At 43.8% G+C, this 10,087-nt stretch overlaps 1 protein-coding gene across 1 annotated transcript in view; it reads left to right on the forward strand.

Moving 5' to 3' along the window:
• The first annotated feature begins 277 nt into the window (after positions 1-277).
• LOC116694092 (A disintegrin and metalloproteinase with thrombospondin motifs 20) overlaps positions 278-10,087 on the forward strand; it is an 89,001-nt gene continuing 79,191 nt past the window's right edge. The window contains exons 1-3 of the mRNA XM_032523564.1: positions 278-718; positions 910-1,271; positions 5,033-5,201. Coding sequence (XP_032379455.1) covers positions 628-718; positions 910-1,271; positions 5,033-5,201 — 622 coding nt within the window. The 5' untranslated portion in view covers positions 278-627. The remainder of the gene's footprint in view (positions 719-909; positions 1,272-5,032; positions 5,202-10,087) is intronic.

Here is a 10,087-nt window from a genome sequence, read left to right on the forward strand (position 1 = left end):
AGCAATGCCATTTATTTTTATTTTAGGAGATTTTTAAATAAATAATTTAGTATTGCATGGCTTCAATGTCAGTGTCTTTTGATGATTTCCTTGAAAGGTCATTCGCCTTTAGTATTGGCAATAATCACTATTAAAGAGGACACTGGCATATATTTTATTTCCTGGCGTTTTAGCACTGCACCACTCAAGCCTGCCCCATGCGTGGTGGTCGAGGCGCACTCACCATTGGCTCGGGAGCCGATAGGGGCGTTGCTTCGCGGTTGTTGAGTGCTTAGGGTGCACGGGGTGTTCTAGGGATGGCTAAGGGAAAGGGTGCTGGGCAATGATCCCTCCTTTCAGTATAGATTGCAGTTTACCTTAGGCAGCGACATTATTGTTTTGTCAGGGGGATGCACGTGTCATAAATAGTTCGGTTTTATAGAGGGTAGTGGATGCATGTTTAGCAAAGCGATGAGGCCAATGCACTTTGCAAGACTTGCGCTGCAGAGAGCCTCCGCGGATCCCACGACCTGTTGCTGACAAGCCGGGGGAAAGGAGAGGGAGAGGGAGAGGGAGAGGGGGAGCCGCTCGGGAGAGACAGGGTACTGCCTTGGAGACGACAGCCTTGGGTTCTTCGCGGAGGGAATCATGCAGTTTGCAATCTGGCTGCTTGGACTAACGTGTCACCTGTCAGCGCTTGTCCGGGACACTTTGCAACACCGATTGCATCCGAAACAAGGTAGTGTTTTTTTTTGTTTTGATTTAGGAGTACGGTGAAGTGATAGGCTACTGTTGAAGGTGTTTAAACAGTCATCTGTGGTGTTTGAGAATGATGCCTGGCACTGTAGGGCTGTCATGCTGCAGCTGCACTTATCAGGATACTGTTAATGCCACTACTTTCTCTCTTTACTTTTTTTTTTTTTTTTGCAGAAAGCTTCATTAAGCAGCTGTCATCGTATGAAATCATCACCCCGCTCCGTGTAAATGACTTTGGAGAATCATTCCCCCACAAATTGCACTACAGAAGGAGACGGAGAAGTTTAAATGGTGACCTGTCGGGATTACGGGTTTGCTACATGATTGATGCATTCGGGGAACGCTTTCATCTCAACCTGACCGCAGACTCCGGCTTCATCGCCCCCTCATACAGAGTGACACACTTGGGAGGAGAAGAGAGCAACTCCACGGACAGACACTTCGATGACCCGGGCGATATGCGCCACTGCTTTTTCCGTGGACAAGTCAACGCCGACACTGAGTACCCGGCAGTCTTCAGTCTGTGCACCGGCCTTGTGAGTATTCACATTTCGCTTCATATTAAGTTTTTTTTAAGACGCTTTAATCAAGCGATGCTGACAGGCCTTCATCCATGCATGTCCCCCACGACCCGCAGCTTAAGCGAAGTGTGTAGGAGTGTAACAAGAGAGCAACTGGACTAATGTCACTGAGGAGGAGAGCGCGCAGCTCTGCATGGTTGTGTCTGTGGGTAGATGCTGTTAGTGCACAGTGCAGGGTGGTGTAGTGGTTAAAGACTGGGCTTGATGTGAATACAAGCCTCCGCTCTGCTGAAGTGCTCTTGAGCATGACACACTAAAAATCCCTGGTCAGCTCCAGCTGATGTTGCTGCTCTTTGACTGACCCTGCTGTGTTGCCATCGAGGATAGCAAGCCAAAAAGGTTGATTCCCCCCTTCAAAGACCGAAAACGTGTCAGTAGAATGTAATCTACAGTATCCAATGTGCGTGCCTGTGCTTTTAATTTTATCAACCACTTCTTTGCTGCTACAAGGAAAATCTAAATATTTACAAAAATGACCATGATGACAGCAGATATGCTAAGTGTTAGTTAGTCAATACCTTAAACAAACAGACATTTTCCACTTGCTGCTTAAAACCATTATGAGTTAAAGTTTTGTATTCATATAGGAATAACATATGTATTGTTTATTGCCCGTTATCGTATCTTTTAGATGTTATGGGGCTGTAATAGAGTTATTGGGATAATAATGAATTTACAGCCTCATTAAACCATTTGAGGATAAAGATGTCCAAGCCATTTAGTTTGCAGACTCCTGTGTGAGAGAATTTGATTGTGTTGAAGGGGACAACTTCATGGGTCACATAAGGTTACTGGTCCAGGGGCAGGGGGTTGACCTCAGTCATGCCAGCCAGATTCTGGCGTGGATTCTGCATGGTGGGGGTGTTTGGCCAGCCACAGCAACATAGACAGGGGGACCATAGCCTTGGAGTCTCCCTTCCCTATCATTGACATCATCCTTATTTTAGATAGGTGCACGGTGTACAGTACCAGGATAGCATGTTAATCCAGTACATTCACAATGCATACAGTGACTGTACTCCTCTTGAAATGTAAAATCATTGCATTACATCTTACAGTAGTTGGGGTTTACTCCCATTCAGTGAAGAAAAGAGACCACCACACAAAGTGTTTTTTTCCATGTTTGTCTAGCAATTTAAGACGTGTTGTATGCTGAAATGAGCAGGGTAATAAGCCTTTAATTGCTCCTTTGCCAAACTTTGATGTATGACTCGCTTATTCAAACATGTTGCATCCTTTTTCAAGCAATCTTTGTTGCTTATCAGCATCATCACTCATTGAGAATGACAAGACAATGGAGACAGCACCAGAGGCTATTGGGTCATAAATATGTCCGTGGTGAGTTACCTACATATCTGATCACTGGGGTTTCATGGCCATGCACATTTTGTTGGGATGAGGTCATTAGGGAATAATTAAGCTCTTAAACAAAAGGGGTCATTCTAGAAAAAGCACAGTCCCCCGGAGTTGCTCAAAGCCATCCCCAGGGGAGGGAGGGGGTGTGAGGTTGAGGAGCTTTTGGCCTTTTCAAAGTGAGCTGTGACGGGCAGAAAAAGGGAGAAATGCTGTGAAGAGGAGACAACTGCCAATGAAGGTTGTGAGGAACTTGCAGCTCACACCGTGGGAAATGTCCCTGAAGGTGCCCACTCTCCCAGTTCACTCACATAATAGAAGTGTGTGGTGAGTCAGCCTGACCTGAGAAATGAGGCTATCATTTGTTTAATTCTAGCACCAAGCAATGTACCTCTGTGTAAAGATCATGCTAATGACACCTTTATGTCCTATTTAACTTAAATTGACTGCAGATGTACGTCACTTTTGGATGACTCAGCTTTCAAAGGGTTTAAAAGTGTCTTTGAGAGATTTGAGAGACATCAGATGACTGATGTGCTAACAGTCATTCCATCCATGTCACGATGGTGACCTCGCTTCAAATAGGAGTCCCTCAGTTGCAAGGTCCAGCTCAGCACCCGCTACTGAACAGCAACCATTGTGTGTGTCCAAACTTTTGCCAGATTTGATGCTGAGCTAATGCTGGGAAACCCTGAAACTCTGCCCCCTCCATTGACTAAACAGAGCATTTGTCTGTTCAGTTAACACCACAGGAGAACTTTAGAAAGGCTCAACCCTAATCATCTAATTAAAGTTCACACCATAGATAGGGATTTACAAGATACAGGTAAACATCTACCTGTTGTTACACTGTAAAATCATTCATTACATTACGATCACTGGTAGTTGTAGTAAGGCTGCAACATTCTCATATTCAGTTAAAAAGTACCTTAAAGGTTATACAAAAAGTATTAGCCCATTGTGCCCTGCCTCACATTTTACAGTCTAACTGGATTCTGTCAATACTTTGATTTATCCCTGCAATGCAGAAGCAGTTTCATTCATCAACACAGAAATGGTAATATCACAGGGAAGTTTTCAAGGTAGAACAATGAGAAACACTGAGATTCTGAGGTGTTTTTTTTTTTAGTGGTGTGGTTGTTTCTATTATGTGTCTTGTTTTCACAAGCTCATTACAGTGCAGCACGGAACACATGTAGCACTCAAGGCCTGTAGCACTTTCAAGGAAGTATGGTGCATGCGCCAACTAATCCTTCAGAGGAAAAGTACACCTACAGTTTGTACACATTTTCCATATCCGACTTGTATGTTTTCCATTGTCAAACGTCCATCACTTGGATGATTGGGATGGTTATGGAATAATGCTGCCTTAAAGATAACATTCCAGTGTCCAATATCCTGTTTAAGTGTGCGCTGAAATTACCATACAAACACCATTGTGCCTCATGGCTGAGTGAGCTAAGAAGCTTTGAGCGACTGAGCTGCCAAATCAATATTAGCATTCCTCTGTCAGCAGCTCTGTCCATGTGTGATGATGTCACTCGCTCCAGTGTCAGGTTGTGAGGGGAAATGCATTTCACAGTCAGAACAAACACTGGTAACAGCCTGTACACAAAGGTATAAAACGATTTACGGAATCATTATGACATGTGCATTGATAAATGTATAAAAGGTTTTAAATTGTCCCTGATTCTCATGGTTATAATGTCAGCAATGACTGATGAGTGAGCTTTCAGGTACTCTCTAGTGTCGCTTTGCCAGACCCTCCTCCAAAGTGCGCTGAAGCACAGTCTGGCTACTCCACATAGCGTTTGGGGATGGAAGGAAAACATGCTCTGGTTTAATGGCATTTCTTTAAACCATTCAGAATGTCATGGGCGGTGCTAAACTCCGCACAGAGCCGCTGCGAAATAGTCGTGCAAGACAAAACTCAGATTGGACAGCCAGTCTAGCTAGCTGTCTCAATTTACCCTGCAGAGATCTGAGAAGCTGTTAACTATAGTCCTCATAAATCCACAAAATTTAAAATTCCAACACAAAGAAAGTGGAAAGAAACATAAAATATATGCATAAATTTCCTGCAGCACCGGAGAAATCCCGGAAGTAGAACGAGAAGAATATAGACTAGATATCTTTGACCTTTGTGAGTGAACATGTTCTTTCCATGTAAACCTGTTAAAAAAATAGAAATATTGTGCACAGTGGGGCCCAAATGCAACACAGAATGACTGCCATAATCCGCAACTTCTTTACGAATGAAACTATGCCCTAATCTGTATATTAAACATACACACATACAGTACAATATGCACACATGTAGGTGCAAGCTTCATACTTAAACCATCTCTTATTTTCTGCTCTAGATTGGAACATTTACGACACAACACGGTGAATACTTCCTGGAGCCTCTTTTAAATGCTGTGGGGGAGGACTATGACGAAGAGCACATGAAACCTCATCTCGTCTATCGACATGAGAGGAAGAAGAACATCTCGCATACTGGCAAAAACACAGAGCCCTGTGCTGCCTCAGGTAACAGATTACAGACTGCCTAACTATACTGCCTTTAACCACTGTCTGTCTGATTTGTACCCACAAACACTTACCTTGTGATGACCTGCATTCACTTACAAATGGAAATTGTACCCAGTCACGATCTTTGGCTTTCAGGATACCCAAAAGATTTCAGCCTTGATTGAAGGGTGTTATTGAAAACTCCTCAACTTAATTAAGGAAAAATCACTCCAATACTTCCTGGTGTTTTCACTTATGTTTTGCTAGAACATTCAATTCCAGATCTGTGGCAGGAGCTCAGAGGAAAGGAATCATTTCTTTTCAGGTTGCAGTTGTGATGAAAAGAACCGGAGAGGTTTTTCCGCATTATAGGCTGCTTGAAAGTCTCCCCCAATTTCATTTGAAATTTTATGGTTGAGGCCTTTGGGTGGCAAGGAGGCCCTCAAGAGAAAGTGGTGTGACCGAGTGGACTTCACCACGATAGAAAGCCTTAGAGTCGTCCTCACAGGGAGCTCCGTGTGTGGCCTTTGTTGTGTGATGCAATAAATCTTTTATGTGCAGATTGCTTGATTCGCTTGTTGTCTGAACCGGGCCATTGTTGCCTGGTGGTGGCCATTGTGCCTGGCTGTGGTTTAAAGAACTTGGACTGGCCCGATAGACCAGGTCAATACCTCCTTAATGTGCTTTGCCCTTTCACTCTCTCAGTCTGTGTGTGGTAAACAGGAGGGTCTCTCAGCCCCCACTCTGAGGTACTTTTAAATATACTCTCCCTGAACATTGAATGGAGGAATGACCCTCACATCCGTTGTCCCAGGAACATCCATTGTTTTTATTCAGTTATATTATGTCTTAGCCAGTTATTCTTTTAATTCCACTTACTGTACTCTTAAATAAGATACACTCTGACTTTCATTGCATAACCTCAGCTATGGAGCTCTTGTAGAAATGATATTCAGTGTACCGCACGAGATAGGGAGGAAGATGGATGAGACACCTGTCGGGCATCATCAAAGGGCTGCAGGTTAACAATAAGCTGTAGGATTAAAAGAACCAGTGGAGCTGGGGTAGGACTGTGAGGTGTCCCATGCTGTGGCTCCTCACTTTATCAGATAGGCCCCTCTCCAGATGCGGTGATAAATGTGCTCTTTGAAGGCCATAGTAAGCCAAGACTAACAGGCCTGTCCTGTCTTTTTATGGGAAGGAGTGCAGTACACGCAGGTACTAGCTGGTTAGATATAAACACTGGCTTGGCACGTGCTGTTCTGCTTGCCAAACTTGCCGTGGCTGCTCATGGTCTTGAATTTTGGACATTTGCCATCTTGGCTTTGGACTTTTAAATGTTTTCAAATCTTTCAGGTAGCCTGTAGCACACACCAGCTCTGTGTAGTATGATATTGTCTCTCTAGCTTCTCTTGCCTCCACTCTACACCATGTATTTACAGCCGGTCTGTCTTTCTTTTCCTTATGTTCTTCATCAGACTAAATCTGTGTCAAAGTAAGGGAGCCTCTAACCACAGCCTAATTGCTGAGAGGGAAAACAAGTGTTGAGAAACACTCTACCATAAATTGAAATTCTTCTTCGCTAGAGCAAGATCTCTAAGCAGCAAAACCTTCTTGGACTCTGCCCTTAAAATGTAAATGTGTACCTTTCTTTATGTTACAGCACAGGTAATAGAGCGTCTAATGTGTTATTATTAGATTGCAGTGAAACTCTAACTGCTGATCAATGTTCGATTATGCATGTGCAATTCATGCAAATAGTATATTATGAGAATGTAACCCAGCAAATGTGCTATTTTTACAGGGGGATTCATAGTGTGTATACAGAACTGACAATTCTTACTGTAGCTACACCAAGGTGAACTTACAGTTTGTCCACTTCCAAAAAATGGGTGGGGGGTTCTATCTCTCTTTCTGTCTTTCTCCGTGTTATGTTCCTATGTAGAGGACTCTTGCCTTAAATCAAAATTGGGAGCTGGAGTTTGCGTGCTGAGGGGTTTGGCAAGTTTGGGAATTTGAAGAGGTCTGAAGCTTTATGGACCCTGTAGGTCTGAAACATGCCGACTAGCTCAGTTTGTCCAAACTCATGGAAATGCAGCATGGCCAGCAATGCATCCAATCTGCTAGCCAGACAGCCTTCTCCCGTGAAAATACATTGTATTTTGTTACGTTGTTACATCTTTTTGAGTTCGACAAAGAAGAAACAAGCTGCGCTTTATCAAGCAGACCGCCAGGAAACAAATGTATATCACCAGAAAGATAAGCAATTCCCTCAGATATGATGTGTCATACATTGCGCTACAGACAGTGCCAGAACAACAACTGCAACTTTTGTATCTATTAAGGCAGAGTTTCCAATGTTTGTACAGTCCCTGCCCACCTCTGGAAAAACGTGTTGAAGGGAGAGGAAGGCAACGTTTCCTCATGAGTTTAACAAAGGTGAACTTTTGTTTTTCACACTTGCAATCGTCATCTCTGACACGTACACATACTTTTTCATGCATACCTGTGAAGTGTCAGAAACAGAAGTGCACTGATAAGGGCTTTCAAAGTGTTACCTTGAAAATTATGTTTTGTTATTTCAGCAGTCATGTCATGACTATATATCTGTGTTCAGCTGCTTTTCTTCACTGTGTGTGTTCATTCTGTGTTGTTGAATGGATGTGTGTTTAAAATGTGTCTTTAAACACAAAGTTTCCAAAGAGTGACTACATTACTCTTACAAAGCAAACAGATTTCAGAAAATCTAACCAACATGCTTGTAATGCTGAAACTTGGTCTCACTGACTGACATTTCAAGCAACTGTATCAGTCTTCTGTCTGTGTCAGCCAACCTGGGTGGTTTTCCTGCTGTTTGGAATACCTCTAGTGTAGATAGCTGTTGAGTGGGTGATTAATGTTTTAAAGTCACAGAGTGCCTTGTTGTGCCTGGTTCTGGCTTTTAAAAGCCTCTGGGGAAGAAGCTTACTGGGCTCAAGTCACAGCACAGCTCCGACCTTTAATGACACATTCTACGGGGTATCTGTCTCCGAGCTTGCATGTGAATCCCTGCGTCGTCCTTCGAAAGAGATAGCCAGAGGGATGAGGGTGGCTTTAGATAGGGGCAGATTCTTCTCTCTCGGTCTCTTCCCTTTGCTCTCTAAAATCCATGTGAAGACAAGCAAGAGACGGATGCAAGGGGAGCTGTGCAGTATCTCTTTTACACAGTGCGTGTCTAAAGCTGTGGGGTGTCATTTTGTCTGAATTAGAAACAGTGAATTGAATACAGACAGCTTGACAGCAAACATTACCAGCCGTAAACCCAAACACCAATGTTCCAGTGTTCCAGTGTTGGCTCCCAACCGCTTCACCCAATTTCTTGATGGCTAACTGAGGGCAGCTGGGACAGCAAAGTGACTGGCTTTGATGCTGCAATACTTGGCACACAAGACATGTTTGCCCCCTGACCCTCTACACAATCATTGTATAGGATTCCCCCCTTGGTGCCCACTGTGTACACATGGTAGTTCAAATGCTAGCATCAGGTTTTTGGTCAATGGGTTCATTTACATGGAAAAATGCCCTCCCCCGCCTGGGGTTTGAACTAGCCGACTTGAATCGCTGCCCGCTCTCCCTTTGCGCTTTCATGTATGTGAATGGAAGCACTTGTTGATTGTGACCTCACTTCCCTCTTTGTTTGGAATCACTTACTGGACGGGTGGATGTGACCTTGCGTTGTGCCCCTGCTAGGTGCGTGGTTACTGGTCTTGCTGGCGTTTTTTGCTGGGCCTCAGTTGCATCTATATGTGTGCTAAGCTCTTTGTTTTCCTTTTAACTCTGGCTCTTGACAGGGGTCAGGATAGGTGGCCTGCCAGGGTGTGATGGACGGGCGCTGATCATTCAGACAACCTCTCTCACCTTTAGGGTCTGGCTTTAGATGCTGTTGAGCTTCTGAATGTCAGATGGCTCCAAAAGGCTTAGGCTTGTTCTGAGCCCTCACGCCCCCTGGACAGACTTTACCTCCCCCATTCAAGGAAGTACCTATTGTTGCTTGGGAAAAAAGTTTGTTTTGGGCCTTTTGTGTGCATACATTGATGTGGTTTGCTTGTGAGTGTGTGTCAGGAGTGCATGACATCTTCCTGACCTGTCACTTGACGAAGAGTCCCGCTGAATATTGACAATGGCTGACCAAAGCAGTGCAGAGGAATGGAGATGTGTTTGAGCAGTCTCTGCCTGCGCTGCATGTGCATGTACCTGTCTGTTTTGCTCCAGAGCTTGGCAGAGGCCCCAGCCTTTTCCCCAACTCCTACTGCCCACTATTCTTCTTTTACACCTGCTTTTCTGAAATAGCTTTCTCACACACCTTGCTATTGGCCTACATAGAAAAAAAAAAATCTGAATTTCTTTTGTCTTTTGATTGTCCTTTTGAATGGATATAGCTTATTCTTTGAAACAACAATATGTTAATGTCTTAGTAGCACAGGTGGGTAGTAACGAGTTACATTTACTCCGTTACATTTACTTGAGTAAGTTTTTGAAAAAATTGTACTTCTAGGAGTAGTTTTAAATCACTATACTTTTACTTTGACTTGAGTAGATTAGTGAAGAATAAACTGTACTCTTACTCCGAACATTAGGTTACAATGAGCTTTTTACTCGTACTACGCGCATTGTTTTTACCCCAGCGTATCTCATTTTAATGTTTTATTTTGACAGAGAGAGAGAGTCTTCCGCTGAAGGCTCTACCACGTGACTGTGCTTAACCAATCACACGTCGTTGTGCAGTCACGTGATCATTCTCGCTTCAGCAGCGCATAGACATAAAAAGAGGTATCTCTCGACGTCAGAATCAAACGTCGCCAAGGCAACGCAGACCAGGAGGACCCCCCCCGGCCTCATAGTGAAAGCATGTTTACCTTAGGAAA

Source organism: Etheostoma spectabile, chromosome 8, assembly GCF_008692095.1.
Source record: "Etheostoma spectabile isolate EspeVRDwgs_2016 chromosome 8, UIUC_Espe_1.0, whole genome shotgun sequence".
In the NCBI taxonomy this organism is placed as follows: Eukaryota; Metazoa; Chordata; class Actinopteri; order Perciformes; family Percidae; genus Etheostoma; species Etheostoma spectabile.